Source organism: Sceloporus occidentalis, unplaced genomic scaffold, assembly GCF_023333645.1.
Source record: "Sceloporus occidentalis isolate IW3139 unplaced genomic scaffold, rSceOcc1.0.p SCAF_3, whole genome shotgun sequence".
Classification (NCBI taxonomy): Eukaryota; Metazoa; Chordata; class Lepidosauria; order Squamata; family Phrynosomatidae; genus Sceloporus; species Sceloporus occidentalis.
This window is the reverse complement of record NW_028316983.1, coordinates 73,344,103-73,363,030: the sequence shown is the minus strand read 5'-3', so window position 1 is coordinate 73,363,030 and position 18,928 is coordinate 73,344,103. Positions and strand designations below refer to the sequence as shown.

The window sequence follows — 18,928 nt, the reverse complement described above, 5'->3', positions numbered from 1 at the left end:
TCTTAACCATCTAAGGTGGGTATAGTGCTTTAGAGTAATGCAAGGGAGCATTGCTACAGGTTTTTTCCCATTATTGACCCTTCTATATGGTTAACACCACATTTAAATAGTCACTGACTAGAACATTTGTCGCACTGCTAAGTGACCTGACTGTCTCTTTCATGACCTTCTGGTCTCATTCCAGTGCAAGATAAACTCCCTTCTAGCAGAAGGGCCTGGCTTCTTCCCAAAGGCCTGGTCCTTTCGAAGGCTGGGTACAACGTTTTTCTAAAATGTAACATTGTTATGTTGGGGGAGGGGGTGTGGATAGAGGTGTGGGCCTGAATCTGCAAATGTAAGAGTCTTATGTGGGTTTGGACACAGAATCATCTCCCAGATTTCCATTTGAGGTGCATTCCTGTGTATTCAACAAGCCTATACTGTGGGGCTGCCTGGGTCCATACAGTGACTCAACCCAAGCGCCTACTTGAAGAGTGGTGTGCAGTATCCTTTAATGCAGATTAAGGATATTTTATGGGTATGGAGACTTCTGCATGTAAATAAAAACTAGTAAATAGATGTGGTACTTCACAAGTTCAGTTGGTCAACTGGAATGAGTATAGAACCAGTTAAATCAAAAGCCATTGTAATTAATTTTGCTTCAAGCAGCTGTTCTAGGGAAGTGATGTATTTTTGTGTACAGCTTTTCTGATTTCAGGCATGCTTAAATTAGTTCTTCATTGCCCTCATTTTTTCCCTCTAAAGCTGTAGTCCTAAGCACTCTATAGCTGAGGAATAAGGCCCACCAAGTATGGCTTCAAGTATACACACCTAAGATTGTGCTGTTAAAATCTAAATGTAAGTGAAGTACATGTATATCAATAAAAATAATTTTGAAGCAGAACATTAAATTGGTTCAAATGAAATTTAATTAGTTTTAGATATCGATTCACACTGATTTTCTTCCACTTCCCCATTAAACTCAGGGCACTACACTGAGCACTCTTTTCCTGCTTCATCCTTGCAACAGTTGTGAGGCATATCAGGCTGGGAGAGTCCAAAATCATCCAATAAATTTCATGGCTTTTGTTGTGTGCCTTTACAATCATTGTTGACTTAGGTTTGCTTAAGTGGTTTGCCATTGCTTTCCTCTGAGGCTGAGAGAATGTGACTTAGTGGTCTCCAAAAACATGACAAAGGCTTGGATGCAGTGTTATTATTCTGCTGGTTGAACTGCTTCCCACATTGTGAAGAGTTAATTCCCCTCTGAAGCTCACCACACATCCTCAATATCAGCCTTGACTGGCTGGTTCAGACAGCATATCACCAATGTTAAAAAGTATTTACTGAATAAAGACCATCTCTGACAACTTAGGGCAACAAAGATTATCATTGCACTTCTAAGCTTTTTGTAACTTGGGAAGAACAACTGGATATTTGATTACATTAGGGCAATGTATAAGTGAATGACAGTATTTGATCATGCGCTTACAAAACAATTGTATGTATGTAGTTTGGGAATATTAATTCAGAAATACAAAGTGGCTCCACCATATATTGGTAGAGCTGTAGCCCATCATAGCTCTCTTTAAATATGTTGGAATTAAGATGTAGTCTGGGTAACTCACCCACAGAAGTAATAAAGAGTTGAAAATGCTAAAATTTTTGTCCTGGTTGTTCATCTGTCTTGGGTCAGCTGCTCAAATAGTTAAGCAAAAGGCTTCACTATTGCTGGGCTTAGCCAGAGGGCTGGTCAGAGATGGTGTCTACCTCCGTCACTGTAATAACAGGGAGTTCTTTTCTCTGCATCTTTGCACTTTCAGGCTTGTGGGAGTTGGATACAAGGGATTCACTAAGTTCAGATTCTTCATCCTCCATTTCTTCCTCATCAATGCGGCCAACCATCTCTGGATCTTCCCTGCGGTAGAAACTAGGGCTGGTAGCAGGGAAGGTGCTGTCATTCCTCAAGCGCAGGAGTTGAGCATGCTGAATTCGGCTGCTCTTGCCAAAATTTTTGAGGCTTACTGCTGGGGAGGCAGCTGCGGTGAGGAAGCGATTGAGCAGTGGGGTCTGAATGCGACTCATACTGGGAGATGCTTCCACTTGCTGGCTTTGCTCTGGGTCATCGCTCATCCTGTACAAGGAGGGGAACACATTTAGAGCCAAAAATCATAGTTCTCTATTGTGTCATGCTACAAAGACCACACATCTGACAATAAGGCGAAATGTGAAAAAAAAAATCCCAACTATTTATCAGGAGAGACAAGACTGATCTGAACAGTGGCTGCTGTTTCTCTAAAACTGGTTCCCAAACATTGGTTCTCCAGGTGTTTTTGACTTCCATTTCCAGAAGCCCCAGCCAGCTTGACAGACAGGAATTCTGGGAGCTGAAGTCCAAAACACCTGGAAGACAATTCAGTATCTAGCCATGGTTTCAGTGAGAGGCCAAGGGACTGTTTTAGGTACTGTACTGTGCAAACAGATTTCTGATTTTTTTTGGAAAAGCCAAACCACAGCAGACTTCACTGTTTGGTCCCATCAAGGATAAAACGCTTTTGTAATGCAAACTCGACTCATGGTGGCCCCATAGATGAAACGGCTACAAGACTATCTACCTCAGGTCCCGTGTCTTGCCAAAAGCAAAAGAATTTTTTTTTTCTCGTATGATTCAGAAGCAATATAAAATATCCATTGTGGTTGAAAAAGCCTCATACATCCAGTAAGCTGTACAAAGGGATATGAATAAATAATACCAACCTCTTAAAGAGGTTTACAGATTTCTCCAAGGTCATATAACTCCCAGGCCATTGATTAGGATTGTTATTTGCACAAAAGTTAGCCATGGATTCCAACATCACTTCAAGCCTGTTGTCTAGATTCCTCATGCTCTTTCAGCTGATGTTCTGTCTGGGCAAGCTAAGGTTGTTATTCGACTGAAATTGGAAGTATAATCCAGTGTCATCTCGAACACAATCACGGGTATTCACGTTATTGTGCAAAAGGTTATCAGACGCATTCACTGGCATTCCAAACACTTCAATCCACACTTAAGTAAATTCGGTGATCTAGGGAATTCACAAATCCTACTTGGCATGCGATGTTTGGTGTGATATGCATGTCTGCTGTGGTCCTGGTATCTCCCCCCCCCCCCCCCCCGCATCAATTCCCATGACCCTCCGTTGGCTTCCGGGGCTCCTAGTTCTTCCAGGGCAGCCGGCAGGGAAAGCAGCTGTTTTTGACAGGAAAGAGTGGCTCTCCATGAGGTGTTCTGCAGGCTCTTTGCCCAAAACGCTGGGCTTCGGGCTTGCCCTGCTCCTGGCTCCTTGTCCCTGATGAGTTCTTCCCTCATTCCTCCTCCTTTGGGAGAGGATGGAGTGGGCAGCCTGGGGAATGGGGGTCTGTTTTCCTCCCCTCAGGGGCATCGCTCTGGTCTAACAACCAACTCCCAGAATTCCATAGCCTCAAGCCACAAAGAGTTAAAGCAGTGCCACGCTGGGTTATTTCTTCAGTGTGGATGTAGCCTATAGTCACCAGTTCTGGTTCCTGCACACCTTCCCCTCCCCTTTCCCCCACCTCCTCCGACTCATGGCAAGGAGGCAGCACCATTGCCTTCAATAAGACTCCCAATGGGCCAGGTTAGAACCAGAGAGGACCCAGGCCCCTCACAACCAGGCTGCAGCAATGTTCTCCCAAATGGGAGGGACTCCTTCTCCCATTCCCCCCATAGCTGGAGACTTAAAGGCACAGACACAGTCTCTCACACACACAACCATCTGGAGACTCCCATCCCGCTTTTTGGGTTTTCTTGGCAGGTTGATTCAGATGGGGTTTGCCACTGCCATTTTCTGAGGAGGTTGAGAGAGTGTGACTTGCACCAGGTCACCCAGTGGGATTCCATCCCTGCCTTCTAGAGTCATAGTCCAATGCTCAAACCAAGCACAAGGTTGCTTTGGACTGATTTTGAGTTGGTGAATTGCCTAAATAACATGAAATGAGGGGTAATGAATGCACAAATAAAGTGCATTGCCTAAATAACGTGAAATAAGGGGTTATACATGAACTAGTAATGTGAATTGCATAATAATGTGAAATAAAGGGTAATGAATGAACAAATAACATGAAACAAGGCAAAACCACGGGAACCGGAGGCAAGCCCCGCCGGAAGTGTAAAAAGGTCATGATCCGATTCTGTCCTCACTGCGCATGTGCAAGGAAGCTAATTCGAACTCTATATTACGAAGAGTATGTACTCATATGATAACCTCTTTTGCATTCGCACTATTTTGGCTTTGGGGTGGGCACTGTTGTTTTGTGCATTTGACAACCATTCGTGTAATCGCATCCATTTTTGAATTGGACCTACTTTCTTTCTTTTTTTTTTTAAATTGGGAGACATTCCTTCCATGTGATATCATCCTAGGTAAGAGGCTAGGTGTTTGGGTTCCTCCCTGTGCTTTCCCAACTATGTGTTATCTCTTAGTCCAGGTCAGCTTGCTACCTCTGTGTTTCTGTGTTTTCCCAAAACATGTCATCTTGTACAGATGTTAGCAAATAGACAAGACATGATTTAGCAGAATCAAAACAAGGTTTTGCTCACGGGGTGAAAAGAGGCTCCATTTTGGTAGCATGGAGGAGAATGGCAGGCCACTACACCTTGAGATGCAATATGTCTTCCAGGGTTGCCCATATATCCTGCAGGCCCAGTCCAGTGGATTCTCTGACTGAGTCTAGCTATCTGTTTGGTGGTCTTCCTCTTTCTGCTGCCTTCCACTTTTCCTAGCATCATCGTCTTTTCTAATGATTCTTTCTCAGGGTACAACAACCTCAATTTAGCCATCTTAAATAAAAAAAATCTTGGCTTCCAAGGAGAGTTCAGGCTTTATCTGTTCTAAGACCCGTTTGTCTCTTTGGCTGTCCAAAGTATTCTAGTCTAAGTAGATTCAAGGGCAGCTAACAACAAAATGTGACTTCATTTGGCTCCCTGCATGTCCAAAATATCTTCTCCAGGGCCTCACAACATCTTAACAGTAGTTGGGGGATAGGGTAGGGTAACTGAATGCCAGTTGTTCCATTATTGCTGGGAGCTGAACAGGATTGGCCTACAGCTCAGTGGTGAGAATGACCCTGGGCATCTTTCCCAGCTTTGGCTGTTCAGTCTGCTGGGGCTGGTGCAACTTCATTCAGCTTGTCTGGTGAACTTACCTCATGTCAAAAGTAGAGCCCATGAAGGAAGGTTTCAAGGTCTCTGCAACTGTGGCCATTGTATATGGAGGCTGAGCTGTAATCTCATCCCAATATTTGTCCTTTTCAGTTGGAGGTAAGTTCTGATACATGTCATCCACCGAAAGCAGAGACACCTAACCAAACCAAAGTTAGCATTGGAGGAGAGGCAGATAAAAGCTAGTGAGTTTGTTCAAGGTTGTGCTTAAATACCAGATTCTCAATATCAAGGAGAAAAAGTACAAAGGGAACAATAATATACAGGGTGGCTAAATTTAAACAAAAGAAACTTCTGGAGGCTTGTAAAAGGGGAAAGTAGTAAACTCTTGTGTTGCTGAGCAATCTGAATCCAAACATGGGGAGAGTTCATGTCCAACATTTCAACAGATTTGGTTAGGACATTGGTCACTGCATGGGTAAGAATGATCCTTTTAAATTGTGCTAGGAAATTGAATAATTGTTACACTGTAAAATAGGTTAGTTTTCAGTCTGTAGAAACAAAATCTATTCTCAAAGAATAATAAGGTATATTCTGTTTCACTCTGTGTTTTAAAAAAAAGTGTAATAGTCACAGACACCTTAGCCGGACCTCTGTCAACAACCACACCCTGCATTATTTTTTGTATCACTGCAGAATACTGTATTATTTACAGATCCCTGTCTCCCAAGATACCAAATTTTAACTCAAACAATGTGTGGCTGGCATGTTTCCTTTCTTAGCCTTTTGAGGCTCACCTGAAGATTTCTGTCTATTAGTCTGTTAGTTTCAAAGTCATCATCATCATCTCCAAAAGGATTAATTATTTGTTCTGCCACCTAGAGGAAGATATGACATGAGAATACTCAGTACTTGATTCCAAGTAGAATTTGAATCAGGATTTTAAGAAACAATACTGAGCAACTTGTGCTTGAAACCTATTTATTCAGTTTTCTCCTGGCATTGAACCCAAAGCAGCTTACAGTAATTGAAAAGAGAAGCTTAGCTAAAATCTTATTTTACACAAGTTTTAAAAATCTGTTAAGAAGTACCTGCATTAAAAGCAAATACAATTAAAATAATTGATAAATAAAAGATAAACAGCACCTCACTTTCAAAATTCTTCTGCTGCATGATTCAAAACTGATGTTTAATGTGGCTTATTTTAACTGGCAGAAGTTAGCATGCATTTCCTTTTGCTCTGACTAAAAAGATAGATGGTTGAGCTGTAGTAGTATGAAGTGGAAAGTGATTGGTGGGTTTTTAGTAGAATCATAGCATTGGAAGAGACCACAAAGTCTATCAAATTTGACCCCCCCCCCCCCATGCTGGAACACAAAGCATTCTTGTCAGATGGGCCATCCATCCTCTGTTTAAAGAACTACTATCGTGTTCCACCATCAAACAGCTCTTACTGTCAAGAAATTCTTCCTAATGTTGAGGTGGACTCTCTTCCTATAGTCTGCATTCATTGCTCTGTGCCCTAGTCTCTGGAGCAGCAAAAACAAGCTTCCTCCCTCCTCAATATGACATCCTTTCAAATATTTAAACTGGGCCATCATATCACCTCTTAACTTTCTCTTCCCCAGGCTAAGCATACCCAGCTCCCTAAGCTGCTCCTCATAGGGCATGGTTTTTAGACCTTTCACCATTTTGGTCACCCTCCCCTGGACACGCTCCAGCTTAATGGAAAACTTCAGTTCTTACCATTTCATTTAGAAATCTTTCGTCTTTCTGGTCTCCCATTCTGGTACAAAAATAAATAAATAATGGGACCTGAATGAGGCCATGAGCAAAACATGGCCAGATTTCTAGCACAACAGGAAATATATTCTAGCTGATAGAAAACAATTCTTGAGTTTGAAAGGGGTAATTTCAAATTCTTCTTCAGTTCACAGCCTTACATGATGTCATGGCCAAACCAATTCTTTCATCTTGAATATTAAAAATTAAGAAAAACCCATGATATGTCCTCTGCCTAGATGGCCCAAATTCTCACCTTCAGCCAGCCAGCATAGAAGAAAAACTGGAGGAGTGTAGGAAGGGGAACATACAGGTCTAGGCTTCCTTTAGGAGGTTGTCCGTCTTCAGAGGTCTGTAGGAATTGGCGCCCAACCACACAGAAAGCGAAGAAGGAATAGACAGCTATGGTAACCACCTGTAGAGAGGGTGTTATTAACATTTGCTAGTCTCAGAGGATGTTTTGAGATATTTTTTGAGATATTTTTTTTTCTGTGATGCGATGCATGACATTTTTACATTTGTTATGGCAATGCCTAGTACACACACAAACAACATTAAAGCAGTGCAACTTCACAAAATGATTCATTTTCACTGGTTGTTGCTTCTAAGTAACTACAGCAATAGAGCCAAGTTCTTCATGTATATGCTTTTTTCAGTGTTGCACAGGAATGTGTGTGGCTCTTGCATGTTTAGAATTTAGTCTTATAGGTTGGTTGCTAAAGAGAGGTAGTGAAACTGCACAAGAAGGGCTACATTCCTTGAAGAGGTGAGAGCCACCACACATGTGCTAGACCCTCCTCCTTCCTGGCTTAACAAACAGGCTAGAGGAGGACATGGCTGAGTGGATGAAGAGGGCAGTGATAGTCAATGCCTTCTTACAACAAGACAGATATCCAACTTGTCTAAAGGAGATAGTTGTGAATTGAAAAAGCCATCCCTAAATCCCTCTATAATAGATAATTATCGGCCAGTTTCTAACCTACCATTTTTGGACAAAATGTTGGAGTATGTGGTAGCCTCCCAATTACAGAGGATTCTGGATGAATTTAAATCCATTTTAGTCTGGTTTCAGGTCTGGTTACGGAACAGAGACAGCTTTGGTTGCTGTGTCCCTTTTGGTTTTTCTGGACCTCTCAGCAGCTTTCGATACCATTGACCATAGTATACTTCTGAGCAGCCTTTCTGGGATGAGACTTGGAGCCATTATTCTACAGTGGATGTTATTTCCTGTAGGTGCAAATCCAGAAGGTGGTGCTAGCAGATGACTTGTGGGGTCCTTCAGAATTCTGTTTTCTTCCCCCATGATATTTAACATATACATGAAACCATTGGAAGAGATCATATGAAATTTTGGGGTGTGGTGCCATCAATATGCTGATGAAAACCAACTCTATTACTCCTTTTCACCTCACTCCAAGGTGGCTGTCCTGGTTCTAAACCAGTATTTGTCATCAGTAATGGACTGGATGAGAGCAAACAAATCGAAGCTTAATCCAGACAAGTTAGAGGTGCTCTTGATCAGTCAGAAGGCAGGTCAGGGAATAGGGATTCAGCCTGTGTTAGATGGGGTCACATTCTCTCTGAAGATATAGGTTTCCAGGTTGAACTCCTGAACTCAGCTTTGAACCTGGAGGCCTAAGTTTCTGAGAACTGATAATGGTATATTGTAGGGTTGTGCTATGGAGGTGCATTAAGTCAGATATACAGAGTTGCAGTTTTAACGTAGGGAGATAAGTCTTTTGCCTACTGAGACACTTGTTAAAGAGAGGTTAACATTAAGACATTCACAAGGTACACAACGCTCCTTACTCACCTGTGTGTACACCAGGGGGATGCTAATCCAATCATAATGGAAAAGCATACTGCATTTGGAGCGGTACAGGTTCAGCTCCTGAAGAAAGAGAAGCAGAAGATTATTAAAAACTGGCAGAAGCAATCACCAGATTTCTCTTGTTAGAACTGAAATACCTGCTTCATCAGTAAAGCCCCAGCCTAGTACCCAGTACTGGTTGGTAGATCCCACTTCAGTGGGGTGGTAAAATTCAATCCAGGGTTTGAAAGCTTTCAAAGAGCAGTTCTCAGCCTGTTTAAGGATAAAATTCCACAAATGGATAGCTCATTTGAGATGTGGTGCTGGAGAAGAGTACTTAGCAAACCGTGGACAGCCAAGAAGACAAACAAATGGGTTCTTGAACATATCAGACCAGAGCTGTTCTTGAAAGCTAAAATGATCATATTGAAACTATCGTACTTTGGCCACATAATGAGATGGCATGGATCACCAGAAAAAACAATAATGCTAGGAAAGGTAGAGGGTAGAAGAAAGAGAGGAAGACCACAAATCAGATGGATAAACTTGATCAGGGGGGTCATGGGCAAGGGCTTGCAGGATCTGGGCAAGGCAGTGGAAGATAGGGATGCTTGGAGATGTCTCATCCACAGGGTCATCATGGGTCAGAACCAGCTCAAGGGCAGCTAACAACAACAACAACAACAACAACAGCACAGTGACTTCTAGCATGACCCCCCCATCCCCATTTACTGGGCAGCAGCCACTGCTTTAATGGGGGCCTGTTCTCCTGTAAATCACTAAGCAACTGACAGTCCCATCCCCTTCCATGAGTAATCACTGTTGTGACAGGCAGAAGCAGGGCCCTTGCTACAATTCTACCTCATATCCGAGATCAGAGATCACTCATGCAAGGTGGGGGGATATCGGTCTCCTGCTTCCTAAATGACAGGTGAACAGACCCCCCATTGACTGCAATGTCTGTTGACTGACAAATTGGTTCTGGGGGGCTTTCATAGTCCTTCTGTCTCCCCTAAACTAGGGAATACATAGAAACTATGCATATGATACAGTTACCAGTGCATAACTCTAGGTCACACATTTGTAACTGACTTAGTAGATTCTGTCCAATATCTTTATTATTTACACTTTCAAACTTTTAATGTATATTTCATATTTTAACTATATACCACTTTAGTACTATGTAATTATTCTCCAAGAAGTAAATAATACAAGTAAACAAGTTTATTTCCTAGATTTGTTCATGTTTAAATTTCTGTTTGCCAAATACTGAGCCTAAACCAAGAAGGAAGGAAGAAAAACAACCCTGTCAGGTGGCACAAGAAGGAAGTGTTTAGCTAGCTAGCTAGCTAGAGGCTTTCCTTTTTGTCACTTACATCCATGAGCAATCGGAGTGCCACATCGTCCCGGATCCTCCCATCTCGGCGTGCCTGGGCTGCTAGATTGGTGAACCACACACAAGGGATCCAGTACTTGTTGAAGTCCGAATGGTGACTCTCATATTTCTTGCGCTCAGATTGTGTCATGAAACCTGCAAGAGGGCAAAGAAAAATTGGAAACTGCTGCCTCTTCTTTGGTTCCTTGATACTTCTTGTTAAGATCTCTGTGGCTTAACAAAAAGGCATTCTATTATCAATGTAATCAGAGCATGCTTCACTGTCATTTGTCCTATCAACTGTGAGAGGCAAACTGCATAATATATACATTACTAATAATCCATGCTATCTACATGTGTACATAAAAACTAATATTATACGAGTCATATATACTACTATTACAGGTTGGGTCTTTCTTATCCAAAATGATCAGGATCAGAAGTGTTTTGGATTTTGGATTTTTTCAGATTTTGGAATATTTGCATATACACAATGGGATATTTTGAAGATGGGACCAAATCTAAACATTACATTGATTTATGCTTTGTATACATCATACAAATGTATCTGAATGTGATTTAATATACAATATTTTTTAATAATTTTATGCATGTAATAAAGTTTATGTACACTGAACCATCAGAAAGCAAAGACATGACTATCAGAAAGCAAAGCCATGAACCCGGAACAATGGATGCAAACTACAGGAAAAGAGATTCCACCTCAACATTAGGAGGAACTTCCTGACAGTAAGGGATGTTCGACAGTGGAATACACTCCCTCGGAGGGTGATAGAGTCTCCTTCCTTGGAGGTCTTCAAACGGAGGCTGGATGGCCATCTGTCGGGGATGCTTTGATTTGGATTTCCTGCATGGCAGGGGGTTGGACTGGATGGCCCTAGTGGTCTCTTCCAACTCTACGATTCTATGATTCTAGGATCTCAACCATCCATGAAAAAAGTTTTGGATTTTGGAGTATTTTGGATTTTGGAATTCCAGATAAGGGAGACTCGACCTGTATTAGTCTTAATATAGCTTTCCTCCAGATAATTGGCTTTAATTCATTTGTGCCATACCACTCAACATCAAAGGCATCATAGCATCAAAGGTATCGTAACATCCCACCCTGAGGCATCTGTTCTTTCCCCTGTCCTTGTTTCTACACACAGAATGAGTCTCACCAGCTTCCACTACGTGGTCCATAGTAGGGAATCTCTTAAGCACCCTGGTGCTGACTGAACGTAGGATGAGCACAGATGAGAGGTTGGCATAACGGATGAGAGTACGCCGCAAGATACGGCCCTTCTCATCTTTTCCATGCACATTGCTAGAAATGACACACATCAACTGATCTGGCAGTGGGATGCTTGTATACTGGGCCCACCAGCGGTTCACAATCAATGTGACATAGAAACCTGCCGAGAAAGAAACAGAAGAGACTTTTAACAGTGTTGAAGGAAAAGGAAATGCAGTCAATGTGAAGTTAACATGAGATAATCAGACTTACTGGATTTCTGCCATCATATCATGTCAGCACTATGAACTGAAAGGAACTGCCCATTTCATCACTAGGAACTAGTTTAAATTGTTAATCATTTCATAAACTATGTCATTTTCTTTAAAAGAAAAAGAAAAAAAGTAATAATATCACAGTATTTTAATATTTTTAAATGATCTTTAAAATAAATTTGTATTCCCTGTATAACTTGGAAGGGAACTTTTATTTTACTTTTCTTTTTGAAAACTTCCAAAATGAGTTTTGCATTTTATATTCTATTTACAAAGTTTTTAAAGTTGTAAAATAAAAATGAGATATACATCATTTTTATTGTTTTTCCCATTTATTTCATTTACCCCAAAAAAGCAAAATAAAATAAAAGTGATTTACAAAAATGTCAGATTCTTGTTTATACCCAATAGCTGGTAGAGAAAATATCAAATATATTGTATCTCATTTAGCTGCCTATGTTCTGGTTGGGTAAATAAGATATGTTGACACACTGAATTAAATGTTAAAAGCACTTCACAAAAAGGAGTAACAAAGAAAATAGTTCTTGATGTGGGGAACTGCCTCTGCTGATATCAGGATCTTCTGGGATTTTTAAAAAGATACCTCCTGCCCTGGATTTCAAAAGTCCTAACTGGTCCTGCGGATGTCTTCTAGATGTTCTAATGTTAACATCTCTTTAAATATTAGTAGGCTGAAATCACAGAAATAAACTGGGACAGGAGGTATGTCATTTGGACATTTAAAAAGCCCTCTTGATTCATCAAAATACAACTTCCAAGGCTTTTCACAAATCTGAATGTTGTTGTTGTTAACTGGCGTTAAGACAACTTGACTTATGAATGAGAGACCTCAGAATCACTATATATTATCAACCACACTGCTCAGGTCTTGCAGACTCAGGGCTGTGGCTTCTTTAATTGAGTCTATCCAACTGGAATGTGGCTTTCATTTTTTCTTACTGCCTTCTACTTGGGTAAGCATTTCTAGTGAGTCATGTCTTCTCATGATATGGCCAAAGTATGACAGCCTCAGTTTAGTGATCCTGGCTTCTAGTCAGAGTAAAGTTTGACTTACTCTGTTGTTTTTGGTGTGCCTTCAAGACGTTTTGGACTTAAGGCAACCCTAAGGCTATCTTGGGGTTTTCTTGGCAAGTTTCTTCAGAGGGGCTTTGCCGTTGCTGTCCTCTGAGGCTGACCCAAAGTCACCCAGTGGGTTTCATGGCTGAACCAGGATTTGAAGCCTAGTTTCTACAGTTGTAGTCCAACACTCAAACCACTACACCATGCTGACCCATTCAGTCGTCTTTTTAGCAGTCCACAGTATCCTCAGGACTCTTCTCCAGCACCACATTTCATCCTATCGGCTTTCATAGCCATACATAGAAATGGAAAATACAATGGCATGGGCAATTCTAACTTTAGTATTCAATGATATATCTTTACACTCCAGATTTTGTCTAGTTCCTTCATGGCTCTCCTTCCAAGTTCTAGTCTTCTGATTTCTTGACTGCAGTCTCTAATCTGATTAATGATTAATCCAAGGTATGGAAAATCCTGAACTATTTTAATGACTTCACTGACTCCTTTAAAGTTATGCAAATCACCTGTTGTCATTTATTTTTGTTTTCTTAATGTTGAACTGTAAACCAGCCTTTTCACTTTCTTCCTTGACTTTCTCCAGTAATTGTTATAAGTCTGCTACTATTTCTGCTACTAGTATGATGTCATCTGCATATCCTAAATCACTGATGTCCCTTCCTCCAATTTGCATGCCTCCTTCCTCCAAGTCTAGTCTTGTTTTACATATGATATTTTTGGCATACACATTAAACAGATACAGTGATAAGATGCAGCCTTGCCCTGACCTGCTTGCCAATTGGAAACATTCTGTTTCTCCATAGTCTGATACAGGTTATGCATCAGGACAATGAATTGTTGTTGTGGCACACCCACTTCTTTAAGAGCGAGCCATAGTTTTTCATGGTCTACAAAATCAAAGGCTTTGCTATAATCTATAAAGCACAGGCTGATTAGCTCCCTCTTCAAAAAATGAAACAAAAATTTGAATTTTTATGGGAGTGGGACAAAGCCTTCTTATCTGTATTTGCACAATAAAACAAAATTAAACACAAAGCTAGTAAGGTCTCTCTCTTCCCCCAATCTTTCTTAGAGATTTTGTATCAAATAATGTCCATGTCCTGCTTCTATGGTGTTTGTTTGTTTTTTTTTCAAAGCTTAAAAGAAAGAATAATTGACATGCAGGGTTCACTGTGTGGTTCTTTCCTTCTGACCCATTCATTATAGGAAGAGCAAACAAGCTGCCTGGATAGGAGAATTGCAATTTAGTGTAGATGACCTTTCCTGTGAAGAGCATATTTTGCAAAGAAGTTGCAAAAACATGATAGTTTTCAGAGAGATAATAGTTTTTAAGCCCATCAACTCAGACAGGGTTTCTGATAGAGGCTTTTCCCTCTCTTGAAGAAAAACAAGATCTCTCTCACAGTCTGTTGACAATGGGAAGTCAAGCAGGCTCATTTTGCATTTTTACTGCATTCGCTGTACATCATTTAGACATAAATTGTTTTATCTGCTGAAGTGTCACTTCCCTTTTAATTTTATCTGCCCATTTTCTGCTCCTTCACTTCCCTTTTTTCATTCTGTGCACCCTCTGCAATTCACTTAAATACACCCTTCCCCTTTAATTAGCCCTTTGGTCTCCAAGGGTCCAAAGATTGAAGCAGGATTTCATCATAATAAAAATACAGTACAATATAAATAGAGGCTGTACCAACTGGCGTTATACACCAGCTTTGGAATAGAGTGGGGGCATGGCATCCATAGCATGCACACCTTGATGCTGTCTTGATACTGCCATCATGCCGTGAGCCCGACTGCATGGCGGGTGGTGCCACGCCACTCTGTCCAGATGATGCAGTGCCAAAAGGAACTCCAGAAAGTGCTGCAACAGCAGCAAAGGCACCTTTTCCCTGGCGTGAAAAGGAGCACCATTTTGCCTTCCTTATAGCATTGGGAAAAAGGCCAGACCAGGGCTGTGGCATGTAGATGCTGCAGCACTGATCAGGCACTGAAAGGGGTGGCAGTAGGCCGCTCCAAAGGGTTGGCCTGTTTAGCCCCGTAGTCAACAGCAGGAGATGTTGGGTATTATTATTCCTGTTTAGGAGCGTATAATTGCAGGAATGGGATTTAAGTCCTATACAACTTTTAATTTCTCTTTCAGTTAAAGAAAGCAAGCTAGTTTGTTGTAAGAGGGGCAACTGTGTTGTATAAACTCACCATTCAGAAGATCTAATCTATTTGCTTCCTTTTACTCCAGTGCACCTGGATGTGAAACTACATTCCATGGGGAGGGGGACAAAGGAATGCTATGGTGTTGAAGAAATTCCTTAATTTGCTTGGCTCCTAGTTCAAATTGCTGTTAATCTCCTAACTTTCACACAAAACATTTATACAAAGATTTGTAGAAGAGTCCAAATATGAACAGGAGCACAAACAACTCCCCCATCCCAATTTCTGTTACAAGGTTTTCTATGGTCTGCTATCTTTTCTAACAGATTAGCCTCAGTCTAGTTTAGGATTTGATTTTCTCATCTATGAGGTGGAAAGCTCATATGCAAAGCATCACTTAGTAATAACATTTTGTCACAGTTAGCTTCCACAAAGGAGTCTGAGGGCCCCATTTCCAAGTAGAAATATATGAAGCTACTATTGCCAATCAGATGATTTCACTATGTAATATAGTGTGTGTGACTGTAGCAACTCTACAGAATTTTGGTCTTAAAAAGGTCCATCTTTCACATCACTTACTACCTGATCCGTTTAACTAGCAATGACAGAGACTGAACCTGCATACAAAGGTGAGTTATTACAGTTGTTCCCTACAAAAAATAATCTGGCCTACTGAGCAATCAAAAGATTAATGGGGCTGTTATTAAATGCGTACTCTTTCCTCCTGCTCAAAAAAAAATATCAGAGGAACAAGAAATCATGCCCTTTGTGGTCTCTTCCAACTCTATAATTCTATGATTCTATAGTGAAGCATGCCATCAAGAGGATGCACATAAACTGTACCTAGGACAAAAGACAGAGGGATGAGGTCAGTGGAATGGTTGCAGTAGTTTGCCACCTTTTCAAAAAGACGTTTTTGGTTGTCATTCAGAAGGTGCCTGGGAGGAAGAAAGGAAAATATTGTATTAGTATTTGTATTTGACTGCAGTTTAGTTATGTGTGTTTTTATATCCCTGCTTTATATTGTATTAGTGTTTGGCTATGTATGTTCTTATACCCCTCTTTCAAAAAGAGCTGAGACTCTTCTTTTATATATCCTTGCCAAAACCATGCTTAGTTCGTATTTCTTGCTTGGTGGTGTTAACTTACCAGCATGTGGTAGGGGAGATCCTACTTCATGGACTGCAGCATAAAAGTTCAGTAGCTGGAACTTTTGCTATGGCTCCCCTCTCAGCACCCCAGGGTTCACAGTTTTACTGTGAGCCTTAGTCCCACCCTCCACAGCCATGCAGTGGCTGGTAGATAGTGATGTGTGTGGAGTGGAAAACATCAACATGATAGCATCATCTATTGAGATTCACTGGTGAGCCCTGGAAGTCCCAGGTGCTTCTTCCATCTTCTTCCATACTCTCCAACAGTTACTGATGGCCATGGGAGAGGGCTATTGCAGTGTTGGTGAGGGCTTTGGTAGAGGGAGAAAGAGGAGACGGACTTCCACAATGGCCCAAAAAAGACATATGCAGACAGACATTGGGCTTAAACGTATGTTTATTGCTAATAGCTGGTCAGCTGGGGTCCCAAGTAATATATGATTCTTACTCTTTAACAAAACATGTTCCCCCTGCCTTTGACAAAAACCACAAGATAATTTAAGGGTTGTGGAGCATGGACTGAACTAATGGCCTCTCAATACAAATAAATCCATCAGTCTGAGCTAGAAAGGTAATCTTAACTTCAACCTGAAACCTGATGCGACACAACATCACCACTAAAGGTGGTCAGAGTATCATGCCCTTAAGATGGACTGGGGTACCACTTCAAGAATGGAGAAAAGGCAGTGAGGTGAGTGGGAGTGGAGATGAGATGACTGTGTACTGCAAGACGAAAGGAGCATACGCAAAACAGATATCAGCTCCTACTATGTCCACCTATTATTAGAAATTACAGTAAACCTCCACTTCTTTCAGTGGCCTCCATGTTCAGACTTATCTTCCCAATTGGAAGGATAAGAAGTAGGCCATCTTTAAAGCAGGAACATCACACTGGGTCTGAAGACCACTTTTCTGCCCCTGGAACCTTCTGGAGGTTGCATTGACTGCCCAAAATGCCCAGACTAAACATAACAAAACCAAATGCTGGTTTTATGGGTTCGGCAGCATAATATACTATTGGTTTCATGGGTTTGAAAAACAGATGTTGGCTTTTTAAAAAAAGTTAAACAATGTGAGGCTGCGACCCATTAAAACATGAATTGTTGCTCCTGGAGGCTTCCAGAAGAGGCACTTCACTCTTTTTGAGTAGGCAGCAAAAATCATATTCTGGAGGGAATGAGAGCATTAAAAAGCTCTTTACCCACACTTTAAAAGGTCAAGAAAATGCATTTTTGTTGAATGTAAGAAGAAACATTAGATAACCATGTTCTGCTTATAATAGGGGCCACAGACTGCTTGCTGAGTTCTTGAATGCTGGGGTTCCTGAGTTTTAGCATCTAGCTAGTAATTTAAATGTTAACAGGCCAACTCACCGGTAGATGGCACTGAGGCCAGCATACAGCAAAATGAAGACAAGGAACTCCTTGTAGAGAAGCTTGTAGATGCTCCCTTTCCAACGGAAGAGCAGCTTGGAGAATCCTCCAAAGCGAGCATTGGCAACTTTCAAGGTATAGGAAACCGTCATGGCTGCCTTGTTTGCATCTCATGCAGCCACAAGCTGAGACAGAAAGCAAAACAGCATCTAGGATGGAAAATACCATGCCTCCTTTTTTCCTCCTAACAGCATGGTGATAGAATACTGAATGAAGAGATGGTTCTCCAAAACAAAGTATAACTGAATTATATCTATATTTTAAAGCGATAACTGAGCTAGTCTGTTTCAGTATAAAAAGGAAAAGAGGGGGTGGGGGAATATAGCCACATCTTTAAAACACATGTATTTTAGCATAGATTTTTGTAGACTTCAATCAATTTCTTCAAATGTACTTTTGGAATACAATATTAGTGCAGTAGGTATTTAAGCACCTACGTAATTATAGAGTTGGGACCAAGTATAATGACATGAAGAATTCACAAGAAGGTGCCACTCTTTGCACTTGCCTCCAGACCATTGTCCTCCCATTTGGAAAATGCAAATGTCAGGGAATGGACATCCAATTATAGTGCCAGCATTTTGTAGAGGTTTGAGCATTCTGACTCTGGAGACCAGGGTTTAAATCCTGGGTCAATCATGTAAACCCACTGTGTGACCTTGGATAAGTCACACTCTGAGTCTCAGAGGATGGCAATGGCAAACTTCTGAAGAAACATGCCATGAAAACCCCATGATAGATTCATTTTAAAGTCGTCATAAGTGTGAAGGCACACAACAACAACAACAACAACAACATCCAGTTCTAAAGGACTGGGACTAGCGACGCAACCACCAGGCAGAATCCTATAAGTAGACTCAACTAGAGTGGACTATATAATGCTTATATAGTGGACCCTTGTTATCCTCTGGGCTTTGGTTCCAGGAACCCCTGTAAATAACAAAATCCGTGTATGCTCAAGTCCCATTAAATACAATGGTATAGCAAAATGGTGTCCCTTATATAAAATGGAAAAATCAAGGTTTGATACTTGAAATTTATACTTTTCTTGAATATTTTCAAGCCATGGATGCTTGAATTCGTGTATAAAAAATCTGTGGATAAGGAGGGCCAACAGTATTGACATAAATCAACTAATAATAATAATAATAATAATAATAATAATAACATGGCTTATTTATATTTCCCGCTTCTCCCAGGGGATCGAAGTGGGATTACAGCAGAATATAAAACAACAAAACAGTATACAACTACAGTTAAAAATATTATTATCCAAATATCTATAATAATTATTAAAAACAGTTATAAAAATAATATATATCTACAAAACATACAATGTGCCAGTCCTAATTAGGGTCTTACTTAATTTCTATAGAGGGGTAGACTTTATAAAGAGTTGGGAGGGTATGCTAATTGGAAGAGATAAGTTTTTAACGCCTTCTTAAAGGTTTCTAATGTAGGGATGCAGCGTATCTCTTCTGGGAG

General features: G+C 40.8%; 1 protein-coding gene and 1 non-coding gene across 2 annotated transcripts; one reads left to right on the top strand and one right to left on the bottom strand.

Annotated features, from left to right (window-relative positions):
- The first annotated feature begins 129 nt into the window (after positions 1-129).
- Positions 130-262, top strand: LOC149316215 (small nucleolar RNA SNORA35). The gene has a single exon (XR_016280783.1). It is a non-coding gene; the product is annotated as a small nucleolar RNA SNORA35 (small nucleolar RNA).
- Positions 263-1,716: 1,454 nt separating this feature from the next.
- Positions 1,717-17,535, bottom strand: BEST4 (bestrophin 4). The gene is made up of 9 exons (XM_089518638.1): positions 17,384-17,535; positions 15,703-15,797; positions 11,286-11,519; positions 10,106-10,260; positions 8,733-8,810; positions 7,176-7,334; positions 5,935-6,015; positions 5,182-5,336; positions 1,717-2,113 (listed from the first exon to the last, which is right to left on the bottom strand). The coding sequence occupies exons 1-9, from the start codon at positions 17,533-17,535 to the stop codon at positions 1,717-1,719; spliced, it is 1,506 nt and encodes a 501-aa protein (XP_089374764.1).
- Between the last annotated feature and the right edge of the window lie 1,393 nt (positions 17,536-18,928).

Bases quoted from the DNA above. Each gene is read 5' to 3' on its own strand.
- BEST4 (XM_089518638.1), bottom strand. From the start codon at position 17,535: ATGACGGTTTCCTATACCTTGAAAGTTGCCAATGCTCGCTTTGGAGGA. The intron at 11,520-15,702 runs GTACAGTTTATG...CTTTCTCGGCAG, and splicing joins CCCTCTGTCTTTTGTCCTAG to GTTTCTATGTCACATTGATT. The intron at 6,016-7,175 runs GTGAGAATTTGG...ATCTTCCTCTAG, and splicing joins TCTATGCTGGCTGGCTGAAG to GTGGCAGAACAAATAATTAA.